At 45.1% G+C, this 17,745-nt stretch overlaps 1 protein-coding gene across 1 annotated transcript in view; it reads left to right on the top strand.

Annotated features, from left to right (window-relative positions):
• Positions 1 to 17,745, top strand: part of atp6v1c1a (ATPase H+ transporting V1 subunit C1a) — a 65,130-nt gene that overhangs the window by 23,087 nt on the left and 24,298 nt on the right. Inside the window, exon 4 of the mRNA XM_078540003.1 lies at positions 6,418 to 6,503. Within this exon, the coding sequence (XP_078396129.1) occupies positions 6,418 to 6,503 (86 nt within the window). The remainder of the gene's footprint in view (positions 1 to 6,417; positions 6,504 to 17,745) is intronic.

The raw sequence follows: 17,745 nt of genomic DNA, 5'->3' as shown, positions 1-17,745 counted from the left end.
TGAGTGCAACCCAACTTCTTTTGATGTCATTTTTAATGCTGGAATTTCATACTGAGTTCTGAGAAAATGATGCTTTATGTCTGTCACTGTGTTAAGAATTGCTTCACTTTTGGCACGTTTATTGTAGCGTGGATAGGATGCCTCAGACTTTGGCTCTCGTTGGGAGTGCCAAATGTCAAAGTGGATATTAAAAGCCTAATATATTTCTGGTAACTCTCCTAAGGTGACTGCACTGAGAGATTCCTACCCAAAATAATCCCTTTCAAATCAGCCCGAGGGATTTCAAAGTTTGCGATTCATCGGTCACACTTTGTGGTCAAACTTGTTGAATTAATACTTTAACTTTGTATTTGGATCAAATACTGAATTCTCAAAACTTATTTTACTTTTTGTGATTGATTTTGCCACCTGGTGAAATAAAGAAGCTGTCGTGCAACAAGACAAAAATGGATAATGCTGAAAATGCAAGTTTACCTATCTGCGTATGAAAAGCGTAAATGCTTTTGTCTAACGGTTTAGAAACTAGAAAAGGAGCGGTAGGAAATCCCTTTGAGGATTGATTGAGGTTGAGTGTCAAATGTGGTAAATATGAATTCAAATAGAAATAATAACAATTGAAATAATGTGAATGGATTAAAACAAACTAGAAAGAAGTGAAAAATGAACGTTTACAATGATCACCTCAAAGACTTGAAGGCAAAAACTAAGTAAAATACTCCCAAAGAAGAAGAAAGCAAACATTAAACTTGCTGGATGATGGAAGATCTTGGTTCACCTACTTCATCTTCAACTACCCCGTTATAGAATGTATATAGTACCAATAATGGAGTTGTTGCCGAACCATTTCAATCAATTAATTTACTACAGACCAGAGATGAGGCAGGGAAGCTTCAGTGGTGGTAAGCTTTGGGAACGAAAGTCACCTGATTCTCCCAAGGATATTACATTTATCATGTGTCATCCCAAATAAGCCGAGATAATATCTCCCGAAATATTATCTTCTGAGGTGTCTATATAAGTTGCGTTTGAATGAATCAACACTTTGCTTCCACTGTCTCCTTAGCGACCCTGTTACTTAGATTTATCTTTCACTCTCTGTAATAGTTAATTAGTTTTGAATTTACCCTCTTTAAAGTGAAAATGTAAGTGCGACAAATTCAGTGGGATATCACCCTTTATAGATTCATGTAGTGTTGGTGACAATATTTAACTTACTATTGACACAATCTTTCTTTATCTCTCGCGCACTCATTCTTTCTCTCTCTCATGTTTTCTCCCTCCCGCCGGCTCTCCCTCCCCCTCCCGCCTGCACTCCCCCTCCCCCTCCCGCCTGCACTCCCCCTCCCCCTCCCGCCTGCACTCCCCCTCCCCCTCCCGCCTGCACTCCCCCTCCCCCTCCCGCCTGCACTCCCCCTCCCCCTCCCGCCTGCACTCCCCCTCCCCCTCCCGCCTGCACTCCCCCTCCCCCTCCCGCCTGCACTCCCCCTCCCCCTCCCGCCTGCACTCCCCCTCCCCCTCCCGCCTGCACTCCCCCTCCCCCTCCCGCCTGCACTCCCCCTCCCGCCTGCACTCCCCCTCCCGCCTGCACTCCCCCTCCCGCCTGCACTCCCCCTCCCGCCTGCACTCCCCCTCCCGCCTGCACTCCCCCTCCCGCCTGCACTCCCCCTCCCGCCTGCACTCCCCCTCCCGCCTGCACTCCCCCTCCCGCCTGCACTCCCCCTCCCGCCTGCACTCCCCCTCCCGCCTGCACTCCCCCTCCCGCCTGCACTCCCCCTCCCGCCTGCACTCCCCCTCCCGCCTGCACTCCCCCTCCCGCCTGCGCTCCCCCTCCCGCCTGCGCTCCCCCTCCCGCCTGCGCTCCCCCTCCCGCCTGCGCTCCCCCTCCCGCCTGCGCTCCCCCTCCCCCTCCCGCCTGCGCTCCCCCTCCCCCTCCCGCCTGCGCTCCCCCTCCCCCTCCCGCCTGCGCTCCCCCTCCCCCTCCCGCCTGCGCTCCCCCTCCCCCTCCCGCCTGCGCTCCCCCTCCCCCTCCCGCCTGCGCTCCCCCTCCCCCTCCCGCCTGCGCTCCCCCTCCCCCTCCCGCCTGCGCTCCCCCTCCCCCTCCCCCTCCCGCCTGCGCTCCCCCTCCCCCTCCCCCTCCCGCCTGCGCTCCCCCTCCCCCTCCCCCTCCCGCCTGCGCTCCCCCTCCCCCTCCCGCCTGCGCTCCCCCTCCCCCTCCCGCCTGCGCTCCCCCTCCCCCTCCCGCCTGCGCTCCCCCTCCCCCTCCCGCCTGCGCTCCCCCTCCCCCTCCCGCCTGCGCTCCCCCTCCCCCTCCCGCCTGCGCTCCCCCTCCCCCTCCCCCTCCCGCCTGCGCTCCCCCTCCCCCTCCCCCTCCCGCCTGCGCTCCCCCTCCCCCTCCCCCTCCCGCCTGCGCTCCCCCTCCCCCTCCCCCTCCCGCCTGCGCTCCCCCTCCCCCTCCCCCTCCCGCCTGCGCTCCCCCTCCCCCTCCCCCTCCCGCCTGCGCTCCCCCTCCCCCTCCCCCTCCCGCCTGCGCTCCCCCTCCCCCTCCCCCTCCCGCCTGCGCTCCCCCTCCCCCTCCCCCTCCCGCCTGCGCTCCCCCTCCCCCTCCCGCCTGCGCTCCCCCTCCCCCTCCCCCTCCCGCCTGCGCTCCCCCTCCCCCTCCCCCTCCCGCCTGCGCTCCCCCTCCCCCTCCCGCCTGCGCTCCCCCTCCCCCTCCCCCTCCCGCCTGCGCTCCCCCTCCCCCTCCCGCCTGCGCTCCCCCTCCCCCTCCCGCCTGCGCTCCCCCTCCCCCTCCCGCCTGCCCTCCCCCTCCCCCTCCCGCCTGCCCTCCCCCTCCCCCTCCCGCCTGCCCTCCCCCTCCCCCTCCCGCCTGCCCTCCCCCTCCCCCTCCCGCCTGCCCTCCCCCTCCCCCTCCCGCCTGCCCTCCCCCTCCCCCTCCCGCCTGCCCTCCCCCTCCCCCTCCCGCCTGCCCCCTGCTGTCCCCGCTCTTGTGCACGTGTTCTGCCAATTGGTTGTTATAGTGAAATCAAAACTTACCTTTTCCCTTGGTTTGTATTAGTTGCCTGTTAATTCACGTTTGATAGAAACTGAGAGTTGCATTTGCCCCTGTGAGGCTGCAATTTCCAGAGCGATGAGACCTCAGTACTGTGTACAGCATTGGGCTGCTTAATATCGAAAGAATTTTGAGGCTTGAGGATACAACATTTATTTCCTCATAATAGGCAGCATCCTTATGTGTAAAAGTATGAGAGGGGATTTGAATAATTGGTACCACACTTGCTGAGTCAGAAAGTTGTGGGTTCAAGTCATCATCCAGGGCATGAGCACAAAACTCGAGGCTGACACTCAAGTGCACTACTACAGTGTGCTGTCTTTTGAGTGCAACTACAGGGCCCTCAACCATGTCCGGCCCATCTCCCGCGCATCCGCCTTCACACCTTCCTCTCCCTCCCAGAACCATGATATGGTCCCCCTCGTCCTCACTTATCACCCCACCAGCCTCTGCGTTCAAAGGATCATCCTCCGCCAAATCCGCCAACTCCAGCATGATGCCACCACCAAACACATCTTCCCTTCACCCTCCCTGGCGGCATTCCGCAGGGATCATTCCCTCCGGAACACCCTGGTTCACTCCTTCATTCCCCCCTACACCTGAACCCCCTCTCACGGCACCTTCCCATGCAACCGCAGAAGGTGCAACACCTGCCCCTTTACTTCCCCTCTCCTCACTGTCCAAGGGCCCAAACACTCCTTTCAAGTGAAGCAGCATTTCACTTGCACTTCCCTCAATTTAGTCTACTGCATTCGCTGCTCCCAATGCGGTTTCCTCTACATTGGAGAGACCAAACACAGACTGGGTGACCGCTTTGCGGAACACCTTCTGTCTGTCCGCAAGCATTTGGGCAATTACACAACTCCTCTCAGTAACAGTTTTACTGCAATTCATATGACAGTACTGTACTATGACCATTTTTGTCCTGTGATCAGTAAACTATCTTTTTTATCCCTACCTTTTATAGCGACCTCCCTGTCGCTTGCCATTTCAACACTCCACCCTGCTCTCATGACCACATGTCCGTCCTTGGCTTGCTGCATTGTTCCAGTGAAGCTCAACGCAAACTGGAGGAACAGCACCTCATCTTCCGACTAGGCACTTTACAGCCTTCCGGACTGAATATTGAGTTCAACAACTTTAGATCATGAACTCTCTCCTCCATCCCCACCCCCTTTCCGATCCCCCTTTTTTCCAATAATTTATATAGATTTTTCTTTTCCCACCTATTTCCATTATTTCTAAATGTATTTCCATCCATTGTTTTATCTCTACCTTTTAGCCTATTTCGATCCCTTTCCCCCCACCCCCACTAGGGCTTTCTGTATCTTGCTCGTCCTACTTTCTACCCTTAATGTCACCTATTAGCACATTTCTTAGCTAATATCACCACCGTCAACACCTCTTTGTCCTTATGTCAATGACATCTTTTGACAATCTCCACCTATCACTGGCCCTCTATCCAGCTCTACCTGTCTCCCCCCCCCCCCCCCCCCCCAAACCAGCTTATATTTCACCTCTCTTTTATTTTTCCTTAGTTCTGTTGAAGAGTCATACGGACTCGAAACGTTAACTGTATTCCTTTCCGCAGACGCTGTCAGATCTGCTGAGTTTTTCCAGGTATTTTTATTTTTGTTTTTGTTTTAAACTAAGGCCCCATGTGCCCCTTCATGTGGACATTGAAGATCACAGGGTACTATTTCAAAGAAGAGCTGGGAGGCTATTCCAGGTATCCTGCCAATATTTATTCCTCAATCAACATGACAAAAACAGATTATCTGGTCATTATCACTACTGTTTGTGGGTCATTATCGCTGCTGCTTGTGGAAGCTTGCTGTGGACAAACTGTCTGCTGCATTACAACAATGACTGCAGTTCAAAGGTACACTATTGTTTCTCGAGCACTTTGGGATGACCAGTGATCATGAAAGGTGCTGAATAAATGCAAGTTTTTCTCGTGAGAACAATGGAAATTGTGTGGTGATATGATCCTGTTTAATGTTGTGAAATGATGGTGCTTACCTGTTAATGATGGTGCTTCCTATTAAGAATGATTTTAGGCAAGAATTATGAACACCATTTGGACCAGATTTGGAAATTCAGTAGCCTGTGAATTTTGAGTTGGCTTGTATTTTTGATTTTCTGCTGGAACTAGTGACTTTGTAAGCAATTTATGGAGTGTCCAGCCGTATTTTGCTGCATTATGGCGTTGCTATTTAACCAATCTTAATTTGTAGTTCAATTGTTTTTGGTGTATTTGTTACTGAAGTAATAATGTAGATTGAAAAGTTGAATATGTTTGCTAATCACAATAGTTAAAAGCCTATCCTTTCCTTCAGAGCAGTGTCAGTGAGTTTGTTGAATCTCAACATTTAGATGTGAAGCCAAATCTTTTTTTAAAGAGATAGCTGTGGAATCTGACAGAGAGGTGACCTTTTTTTATTTTGGGATTAAATTAAATTGTTTTCATCTGAGCATGATTTTCTAACTTTGAAATTAAGTACATTATGTATATTGTTAAAACACTTCATTTTAACTTGAAAAAATATGGCAGGCTTGAAGAGTATTGAATAAATTGGGATGAGCAAAATTCAGACTGTGGAATGCTCTTACAGATGAAAATGTTTTTGATTTGAGCTGTATGCTGACCTATGTTTAGAATCAATCTGCGTTAAATTTCAGGCAACTAGAATTGTTCTGTGACTTTTGTATGATTGGGGTTGAGTGGGAATCCTTTTTAATATAGGATTGTAAGCTTGCCATTTTGAAAACTTGTGTGCTGTTCTTTGATTCCTAACTTTAGATTCAAGCCCACTCAAACTGATTAAATTGCATTTCCTCATGTTGAGTGACTGGACAATTTCAGTCCACAGTGAAAAACTGCATTTAATTTCACAGTACCTGTAGTAAATTTGCAAGCCAAAATTTCGATGTGGGTGACATTAGCAAGGCCACAATTTTACCCATCACTAGTTATCCAGGAAAGGTAGTAAGCCTTATTTGTAGAACTGATTGATTTTCTAAGCCTTTTAAGATAACATTAAGAGCCAACTATGTTGTGTGGACCAGAGGCACATATGGGTCAGACCAGCTATGTCTCTGAAGGTCATTAATGAACTGGTTGGTGTTTTGCAACAATCCTGCAGCTTTCATAAACCAAAAATAAAAAATCACCAGATTTAATTAATTCAATTTTGGTGAAATTTGTACACTCAGCCTCTCGGTGCTAGTCTAGTGCGCTACTTACATTATCGTACCGAAAATGAAACAATATTTTGATATGTGGCATACTGGAAAAAGTGCTATATTTTCCCCGGTTTAGATGTATTGGTTAAGTGTGTAACCCTTGTTCTGGTCTTATTTTTCAGTGTTGTGAAGAAGGTGGCCCAGTACATGGCTGATGTGTTGGAAGACAGTAGGGACAAAGTACAAGAGAACCTTTTGGCCAGTGGAGGTAAATGAGAAAATCACTGTATTAGAGCTGATTGTTGTATTTGGTATATTTGGTATTTGCTGCAGTGCTTTGTAAAAGTTATAGGAACTGAATTATTTCCTGCGCTTCATGAATCAATGAATGTTGTATCTGTAACTGAGACTGCTGAATCAGTTGTCGTGTCATTGTGATGGAATTCATTGATCAGTGCTCTGGTTTAAGTTTCAGAAAATTCAGAAACCTGGGAACAAAAACACTAGTTTTAGATGTGCAGGTTGTCCTGTAAACATGTATCCTAAAATAGTCATTAACAGCTTGGGGCAGACCATAGATCAGGGAATGCTATTCATCTGTTTGCCCACTTTGGAGCCTAAGTAGGCCATTCAACCTCGTTCTGCGATTCAGATCATGAATGAATTTTAGCTCCATCTATCTGCCTTGGCTCCATACTCCTTAATACTCTTGCCTGTTAATTTTACACCTGAGACCAATAAGTTTTATTAATTGAGCTATCCTCTAGTGAGAGCACACTTTTACCATTCTTTGTATGAAATGTTTCCTAACTTATTTCATAAGTGGCCTAGTTCTAAGTCCCCTTGCCCCCACCAGCAGACAGCTTTTCTCTATCTATCCTATTAGTTCCTTTGAAAACCCTAAAACCTCAATGAAATAATGCCTTAACTCTTGATGTTCCAGGGATACAAACCTAGCTTATGTAATCACTGCTTATAATTAAACTCTTGGATCTCTGCTAGCATTCTGGTGAATCTCTGCTGCATTCCTTCTATGGTTAATATATCCTTTCTCAGGTGCAATACCTAGATTTGCCTTCAGTTCAATGAGCTTTACCTTTAGATAACTATCTCCCATATGGAACTTTACGGAATGCCTTCTGGAAATTCAGAACTATGTTAGTAGATGTTCACCTCTCTTTTACTTTGACAAACAAATCAATTAGATTTGTTAGAAATGACATATCTTTTAAAAATCCATGTTGGCAGTCTCTAATCAATTCAATTTTTAAGTGTTTGGTAACCCTATCCTTAGTAATAGATTCCAATAACTTCCCTACAGCAAATTATAGACTAATGTGTCTCTAATTTCCTGGTTTCTCTCTTTCCCATCTCTTAAATAATGGAGTTACACTAGCAGTTTTTGAATTTAAAGAGACAGTACCTGAATCAAGATAAACAAAAGAGATAGAGAAGTAAGATGAAGCAAAAAAAAAGTGACATACAACAGATGTCAGGTTGATAATACAAGTGAGAAATGGACTGAACATAGAAAGTTCAGGGGGGAGTGAAACAGGAAATAAGAGAAACAAAGAGAGAGTCTTGGCAGCTAACATAGAAATATATATATAGTAAAATGGTAATAATAGGAGGAGCCAATCGTGGACCAAACCATGGATCTATCCATGAAGGCAGAGGTACTAAATGAGTACTTTGCATCTGTCTTGACTAAAGAAGGAGATGCTGCCAAAGTCAGTGAAAGAGGAGGTAGTTGAGGAACTGGATGGGCAAACAAAGAGGAGGTATTAGAGAGGCTAGCTTTATTTAAAGTTGATAAGCCACCAGGCCTAGTTAGGATGCATCAGGGAATGCTCAGAGATGTTTAGGTGGAAATTGTGGAGGGAATGCTCAGATGTTTAGGTGGAAATTGTGGAGGCACTGGCCATAATCTTCCAATCTAATCCTCCTTCAGATACAGTGGTGGTACCAGAGGATTAGAGAATTGTAAATGCTATACCCTTGTTCAAAAAGCGTCTTAAGGATAAATCCAGCAAACTACAGGCTAGTCAGTTTAACCTCCGTGGTGGGAAAGCTTTTAGAAACAATAACCCAGACAAAATTGACAGTCACTTGGCCAAGTGCAGATTAATTAAGGAAAGCCAGCACGAATTTGTTAAAGGCAAATTGTGTTTAACTCAACTGAGTTTTTTGATTAGATAACAAATGTTCATGAGGATAAGGTGAGAGATTTGGTGCATGAACTTCCAAAAAGTGTTTTATAAAGTGCCACATAAATGGGCATGCCAGCAAAGTTGAAGCCCCTAGAATAAAAGGGACCGCGGGAGCATGGATATGAGGTCAGATGAGTGACAGGAAACAGGATAGTGGTGAATGGTTATTTTATGGACTAGAGGCATGCAGTGGTGTTGCCCAGGGGCTGGCATTAGGGCCACTTTTTTTTTGATATATATTAATCATCAGACTTAAGCACAATTTCAAAATTTGCAGGTGAGGCAAACTTGGAAGTATTATGAACTGTGAGGAGGATAATGATCGACTTCAAGAGGACTTAGACAGACTAGTGAGACAGGCGGACATGTGGCAGATGTAGTATGCGCAGAATGTGAAGTGATGTACCTTGGCAGAAAGAACATGAAGTAATATAAAATAGTGTACAGCAACAACTTGTATTCAAATAGCACATTTAATGTAATAAAACATCCCAGGGTGTTTCATAGGAATATTATAAAGCAGAACATGACATTGAACCACCTAAGGAGACTTTAGGTCACGTGGTCAAAAGTGTGGTCAAAGAGGTAGGTTTTAACCAGTGTCTTAAAGGAGGAAAGTGAGGTGGAGAACTGTAGCAAAGGCATTCCAGCGCTTGAGCCGAGGCAACTGAAGGTACTGCCACCAATGATGGAGCGATTAACATTGGATTTGCACAAAATCCAGAATCAGGAGTGTAGGTATCTTGGAGGGTTGTGGGACTGGAAATTACAAAGATAGGGAGGGGTGAGGGCATGGTGGGATTTGAAAACAAGGATGAGAATTTTAAAATCAGGACGTTGCTTTCCCGGGAGCCAATGTAGGCCAGTGTGCACAGGGGCGATAGAGGAACAGGACTTGATGTGAGTTAAGACACAGCCAGAAGGCAATATTGCCCCTTTTTGTTTTTTTTTTTCCATAAAGGAACCTCATTACTACCTTACCTACCCATTTTCTTCTGTTCTATTATTGTAAAACTTTGTTCGTCTTTATCTCGTTTCTTTTCGTTTTACTTGTAGCTCTTACCATCATGTTTTGTCTCTTGATGTTCTTTACACCTCTCTCAGCCCCCTGGATCTACCCTATCTTTGCATTTTCCTGTGCCCTTTCCTTTGGTTATCAGACCTCTTTTGCCAACGAGGACTGTTTTATTTGTAACTAGACCTCTTGTGCCTTCCAAGTTGGTTCTATAACTAAATTCTTCTTTGCATGTTTCCCACTGCTCACCTGATACAAGCAAGGAGGCTTGGTGAGCAATTGCAATTAATCCTTCAGTTCGAAGAGAACAGTCCTTGTAACTCAAACACAAACTACAGGAATAATTCCTTTTCACACTGACACTGTCACCGCAACTTTAATTTTGTTCAGAAAGTCAATGTCCTTCTTTGGGATTGAAGCTTGTAGTTAGAAATTTAATGGATCCCCTGCTTTTAATAGCCTTGGCATTAACTTGCTACTATTGCAAAATGAATTAAGAAATGGCTGCAGTTAGATTAAATCAAAAATTAATAATGATCTGTAACTCCAAAATTTGTTACAAAATGGATCTTTACAACTTTTTTCATGAGGCCAAATTTATCAATTCCATTACAATCACACTGATTTTCTGAACATTTCATCTATAATGTTTTTAACTTTTAAACTTGAACTTGTTTTTAATGACTATATTTTCTTGCATCTCTGGCCTTCACTTCTTTCTGGTTTGATTTTAGAGGATTATAATCTAAATTCTTGGAACCTGATATACAATATTTATTTTTTGGTGTCCTTCTGCCCTTGATCCATTTATTTCCACGCTATTCATAAATGATTACCTTTTAATGTTTGTTTCAAAGCTGAAACCTTTTATGTAGACTGACCTGTTTTATTATTCATTGCCTGCTTTTTGTTTGACTTTCATGCTTGTAATAACCTATGTTCCTAGCTTATTGTTCTTGTGGGAGAAAAATAAGCTACAGGTGTGTTTACTTTTTGCGATTGGTCTGGAATTTTTTTGGATGAGCAGTACCTACACTACTTTTTACGTCCCATTTCTCTAGGTACACTAAACTCAACTCCGCAATATAGAGCCCAGGACCAATTCCCCACATATTTACATATATTATCCCCACATTCGAGTACGTTGAAATGCTGTTTGATAGAATTATTGTGCACTTGTAAGAATTTGACTTTGTTTAAAGCAAAGTTTGGATGTTTTGACATGTCCAATTTGTTTCATAATTGTAAGTGAAGGTCCAGAAACCAGAATTCAATCTCGCCACCGTCATTTTTTTAAACCTGCATTTGCTGAATCAGTGCTAGCTTAACTCTGATCTCTCTCAGAATTGGCTGTATCAATGTTAGCAGATAATAGACTTGTGCATATATCCAGTGTGTACCTCCAGGAAAAAAACCTTTTTGTGTTCGCAGTTGCACATTGTGCATGAGCATGTGTATCAATGTTTAGAAACACTGTTGTGAATAGCCAGTGGGTCAGCCTGACCACAGCGATTTTAATGTTCCCTGATGATGACACTAGGTCTCACCATATGATTAGGTAACACAGCTTCTGTAATCTTGAGCTTATTTGTATTATTAAATAATCAATGTGAAATGTTCTGTGTGGATATAGTACAGAAGTAATATGACTACAAGGTAAACCATTGCCACAAGTTAAACTGACTGTGATAGAGAAATTATCCAATTTTCAATTACTTTCATAGCCTCATACTGGATTGCTATGGAAAGCTTGTTATTAAAGGCAGATCATTTTATGGTAAAACAACCTTTGCTTTTTCTGCTACCAACTTGTAGCAAACAATCTTAGCACCTCCACTACCTTTGGCCCGACAGTAATCTCCTTACACTGACCCCATCACCCTTTTTGGCCATAGTGCAGTGCCAAGTTCTATTTAATCACGAGCTGAGCTTCCAACCACATGTTCCAAATTCGCACAACCCTCTGAGAGAGAAATTTCTCCTCACCTCTGCCCTAAAAGGGTGTACTGTAATTTTAAAACAGTGCCCCTGAGTTCTGGACTCACCCACAAGAGGAAACATTCTTTCCACGTCCACCTTGTCAAGACCATTCGGGACCTTATATAATTCAATCAAGTCACCCCTCACTCTTCTAAACTCCAGTGGAAACAAGTCCAGCCTGTCCAACCTATCCTCATAAGATAACCCGCTCATTCCAGCTATCAATCTGGTAAACCTCTGAACTGCCTCCGATGCATTTACATTCTTCCTTAAATAAGGAGATCAAAACTGTTCACAGTATTCGAGATGCGATCTCACCAATGCCCTGTATAACTGAAGCATGGCATCCTTACTTTTATGTTCAATTTCTCCCGTAATAAAGGATAGCATTCGGTTAGCTGCCTTGATTACATGCTGTACCTGCATACTAACTTTTTGTGACTCCTGCACAAGAACACTTAGATCCCTCTGTGCCTTGGAATTCAGCAGTCAATCTCTATTTAAGTAATACTCTCCTTGTTTATTCTTCCTGCCAAAGTGAACAACTTCATGTTTTCCCACATTATACTCCATCTGCCAAATCTTTGCCCACTCACTCAACTTATCTATATCTGTCTCCAAACCCCGTATGTTGTCTTCACAATATACTTTCCTCACTGTCGTTGTGTCGTCTGCAGATTTAGTTACCATGCCTTCGCTCTGCTCATCTAGGTCATTGATATTAATTGTAAAAAGTTGAGGCCTTAACATAGACCCCTGCAGGACTCCACTTGTCACATTCTGCTGATGAGACAAAGACCCATTTATGCATACTTTGTTTTCTGCCAGCCAGCCAATCTTCTATCTAGATTAATATGTTATCCCCTACACCATGAACTTTTATTTTCCGCAATGACCTTTGATTTGGCACCTTATCAAATGCCTTCTGGAAATCCAAGTACAGTACGTCTGCAGGCCTCCCTTTATCCACTACGTATGTTACTCTTTCAAAGAACTCCAATAAATTGGTTAAACACAATTCCCCTTTCACAAAACCAAGCTGACTCTTCCCGATTACTTTGAGTTTTTCTAAGTGCCCATCTATAACCTCTTTAATGATCAACTCTTCCCCATGACAGACGTCAAGCTAACTGACCTATAGTTTCCTGTTTTCTGCCTCCCTCCCTTCTTGAATAGAGGGGTTATCATTGCTGCCTTTCCAGTCTGATCGAACCTTTCTAGAATCTAGGGAATTTTGGAAAATTAACACCGATGCATCTACTACCTCATTAGCCACCTCTTCTCAGACCCTAGGATGAAGCTCACCTGGACCCGGAGTCTAATCAGCCCACAGCTCTGTCAGTTTGCTCAGTATCGCTTCCCTAGTGATTGTAATTTCACCAAGCTCCTCTCTCCCCTCCACCTCCTGAGCTAACCGGCTGCAGTTTAAATTCCGTCAGTGGCCTTCAGTTCTTTGTTTGTTTTCAAACAATTGATTGTGTCCATTGCCTTTCTAATATTAAGAGCTCACTGTAAATTGTTTCATGCTGAATTTAAACTTTCAAATGTAGCATTGCACATAGCAATGACATGGTTACCTTTGATCTTTTTGTATGAAATTGAGTGTGTTTTTCATATGGTTGAATTCTTGTGCTATGACTTGGCTACTTATCAAATACAGTACTTTTTATCTGTGCTCCTATTTTTGATATTTTTCCATCTTACTGCAATGTAAAGTTTGCTTTTCAAGGTCAACTCTAAGATTCTATATACTTAAGACGGTATAATTTTATTCCTATACATTTTTATTTGATTAATAGATGAACAAAGTCTTCCTGGCTGTAGGTCAAGCACAGTAGAGATGGAAAAAGAAAGCCATTAATATATCCTAACTCTTCCACTCATAGAGAAGCTGCAGTCTGAGCAACAATGTTCAGCTGTTAAATGATTCGAGTTCTTGCCTCTACTCCTTTCCCTGGAACTCCATTTCATCTCTTAATCATTTTGTTTGAAAAACTTCCTGACATCAGTCCTAAATTGCTCTTTCACCACTTTGACATTGTGCTCCTTAGACATGCTGTTATGGTTTAATCTGAAACAGTAGCAGAGGAAACAGCAGCCTGGATTTACTTGTAGTCTTTTTTTCATTCATTCACTAGATGTGGGATTTGCTGGCTGGGCCAGCATTTGTTGCCCATCTCTAGTTGCCCTTTGGAACATGGTGGTGAGCTTAATTCTTGAACCACTGCAGTCCATGTGGTGTAGGTACACCCATAGTGCTGTTAGGAAGGGAGTTCCAGGATTTTGACTCCAGCGACAGTGAAGGAATGGCAATATATTTCCAAGTCAGGATGGTGAGTGACTTGGAGGGGAACTTCCAGGTAGTGGTGTTCCCATCTATCTGCTGCCCTTGTCCTTCTAGATGGCAGTGGTCGTGGGTTTGGAAGGTGCTGTCCAAGGAACCTTGGTGAATTTCTGCAGTGCATCTTGTAGATAGTACACACTGCTGCTTGTGTGTCTGTGGTGGAGGGAGTGAATGTTTGTGGATGTGGTGCCTGTCAAGTAGGCTCCTTCGTCCTGGATGGTGTCGAGCTTCTTGAGTGTTGTTGGAGCTGCACTCATCCAGGCAAGTGAAGAACATTCCATTACACTCCTGACTTGTGCCTTGTAAATGGTGGACAGTCTTAAGGGAGTCAGGAGGTGAGTTACTGGTCACAGGATTCCTAGGCTTTGACCTGCTCTTGTAGCCACAGTATTTATATGGCTAGTCAAGCTCAGTTTCTGGTCAATGGTAACCCTCAGGGTGTTGATAGTGGGGGATTCAGTGATGGTGATGCCATTGAATGCCAAGGGGCGATGGTTAGATTCTCTCTCGTTGGAGATGGCCATTGCCTGGCACTTGTGTGACTTAAATGTTACTTGCCACTTGTCAGCCCAAGCCTGGACATTGTCCAGGTCTTGCTGCATTTGGATATGGACTGCTTCAGTATCTGAGGAGTCATGAATGGTGTTGAGCATTGTGCAATCATTAGCAAACATCCCCAGTTCTGACCTTATGATGGACAGAAGGCCATTGATGAAGCAGCTGAAGATGGTTGGGCCTAGATACTACCCTGAGGAATTCCTGCAGTGATGTCCTGGTGCTGAGATGACTGACCTCCAACAACCACAACCATCTTCCTTTGTGCTAGGTATGGCTCCAACCAGTGGAGAAGTTTCCCCTTGATTCCCATTGGCTCCACTTGTTAGTGCTCCTTGATGCTACACTCAGTCAAATGCGGCCTTGATGTCAAGGGCAGTCCCTCTCACCTCACCTCTAGAGTTCAGCTCTTCTGTCCATGTTTGAACCAAGGCTGTAATGAGGTCAGGAGCTCAGTGACCCTGGAGGAATCCAAACTGGGCTTCAGTGAGCAGGTTTTTGCTAAGCAAGTGCTGTTTGATAGGACTGTTGATGACCCCTTCCATTCACTGATGATTGAGAGTAGACTGATGGGGTGGTAATTGGCTGGGCTGGATTAGTCCTGTTTTTTGTGTACAGGACACACCTGGGCAATTTTCCACATATCCAGGTAGATGATGTGACTGAAACAAAAACAGAAAATGCTGGAAAAACTCAACAGGTCTAGCAGCAACTGTGAAGAGAGAAAAACAGAGTTAACAGAGCCCTGAAGGGGCATACGGACTCGATATATTAACTCTGTTTCTCTCTCCACAGATGCTGCTAGACCTGCTGAGTTTTTCCAGCATTTTCTGTTTTTGCTTCAGATTTCCAGTATCGCAGTATTTTGCTTTTATCTGGATATTGTAGCTGTACTGGAACAGCTTGGCGAGTGATGCAGCAAGTTCTGGAGCACAAGCCTTCAGTACTATTGCTGGAGTGTTGTCAGGGCCCGTAGCCTTCGCAGCATCCGTTTCCTTCAGCCGTTTTTTGACATCACGTGGAGTGAATCGAATTGAATGAAGACTAGCACCTGTAATGCTGGGGACCTCTGGAGGAGGCCAAGATGGATCATCCACTCGGCACTTCTGGCTGAAGATTGTAGCAACTGTTTCAGCCTTATCTTTTGCACTGATGTGCTGGGCTCCCCCATCATTGAGGATGGGGATATTTGTAGAGCCTCTTCCTCCAGTGAGTTGTTTGATTGTCCACCACCATTCATGATTGGATGTGGCAGAGATTTAGGCTCCTGGGACATTGGGGCCAGTTCTGTGAGAGATGAGAGCTGTAAAGACCAGACAGGTTGTACCTCAACAGAGCAAGAACAAATGTCCTCGCAGAAAGGTTCATGAGTGCTGGTCTGTTGCTTGTAGGGTTGCTTAGTTCTGTCTATTACTTGCTCCTTACGTTGTTTGGCACACAAGTAGTTCTGTGTTATAGCTTCACCAAGTTGACACCCCATTCTTAGGTATGCCTGGTGCTGCTCCTGGCATGCCCTCCTGCATTCTTCATTGAACCAGGGTTGATTCCCTGGCTTGATGGCAATGGTAGAGTGGGGGATATGCCAGGCCATGATGTTGCAGATTGTGGTTGAGTACAATTCCGCTGCTGCTGGTGGCCCACAGGGTCACATGGATGCCCAGTCTTGAGCTGGTAGGTCTGTTCGAAATCTATCCCATTTAGCACTCTGGTAGTGCCACACAAACACGATGGAGGATATCATCAGTGTGAAGGCGGGACTTCGTCTCCACAAGGACTGTGCGGTGGTCACCCTTACTGATACTGCATGGACAGATGCATCTGCAGCAGGCAGGTTGGTGAGGATGAGGTCAAGTATGTTTTTCCCTCTTGTTGGTTCCCTCTCCACTGGCCACAGACCCAGTCTAGCAGCTATGTCCTTTAGGACTCGGCCAGCTCAGTCAGTAGTGGTGCTACTGAGCCACTCTTGGTGATGGACATTGAAATCCCCCAATCAGAGTACATTCTCTGCCCTCTGTGTTTCCTCCAAGTGGTGTTCAACATGGAGGAGTACTGATTCATCAGCTGAGGGAGGTCAGTATGTGGTAATTAGCAGGAGGTTTCCTTGCCCATGTTTGACCTGATGCCATGAGACTTCATGGGGCCCGGAGTTGATGTTGAGAACTCCCAGGGCAACTACCTCTCGACTGTATACCACTGTGCTGCCACCTTTGCTGGGACTGTCCTGCCGGTGGGACAGGACATACCCAGGGATCGTGATGGTGGTGTCTGGGACATTATCTGTAAGATATGATTATGTGAGGATGACTGTGTCAGGCTGTTGCTTGACTAGTCTGAGACAGCTCTCCCAATTTTGGCACTGGCCCCCAGATGTTAGTAAGGAGGACTTTGCAGGGTCGACAGAGCTGAGTTTGTTGTTGTAGCGGTTTGATACAGCTGAGTGCCTTCAGAGGGCATTTAAGAGTTAACCACATTGCTGTGGGTCTGAAGTCACATGTAGGCCAGAACAGGCAAGGATGGCAGATTTCCTTCCCTAAAGGACATTAGCGAATCAGATGGGTTTTTACAACAATAGACAATGGTTCCTTGGTCATCATTAGACTTTTAATTCAAATTCCACCATCTGCCATGGTGGTATTAAAACCCAGCTACCCAGAGCATTATCCTGGGTCTCTTACAATACCCCTTCGCCATTGCCTCCCCTCCAGCAAAATCCAGTCTGGCTATAAAGATCATGAATTGTTCTGTTTTTCGCTGTATAATTCAAAATGCATATTTGCTTTGTTGATTGTTGCTGCAAAGTGAGTTAGATTTGTTAAGTACAAAATCTAATTTCCTGTTTGTTTCTCACTAAGCTGTTTTGACACCATAACATGGGTGAAGTCCTGATGCCCATGTTTGCTTTCTTCACTTGTGCAATAGTTTGTACTTCTATATTTTTATGGCATTTAATGGGCTGGAGTTTGCAGTCAGTGGCAAAGGACTGTGTTCGTTGCTGACCTGAAGCTGCCCACAAATATCGAGCGATCTCTGGTGCGGTTTCTCCCTTTCCCGGTGGCAGTTTAAATCTGCTGCCAAGTCGGGGGGTCTCTTGGCGTGCAGCAGCAGACAGGCTAGCGGCCAATCGCATTCAGGTGTTCACACTGCAAACCAGGAAATTCAAATTACTTTGTATCCTCCACTTTTAATTTAAAGCTTCAGTTCAGGAAATAAATAATTGGATTAAGATGGATGCTAAGATAATGTTAAGCAATCTTTTTTAAAAGAAAAATTCAAAATTATCTGGAATTTTTTATCATGTGGAGAAATTTGAAAGTCAACAAAGAAAAAATAAACTTTCCCGAGCCAGTTAGGGTGTTTGGAATTAATTATGAAATTAGTAACCGGTTTAAAAGCCGAGTTGCAATTA

The sequence above is a fragment of the Cetorhinus maximus genome, chromosome 4 (genome assembly GCF_964194155.1).
Source record: "Cetorhinus maximus chromosome 4, sCetMax3.hap1.1, whole genome shotgun sequence".
NCBI classification, from domain to species: Eukaryota; Metazoa; Chordata; class Chondrichthyes; order Lamniformes; family Cetorhinidae; genus Cetorhinus; species Cetorhinus maximus.
This window is presented reverse-complemented; position numbering and strand designations above follow the sequence as displayed.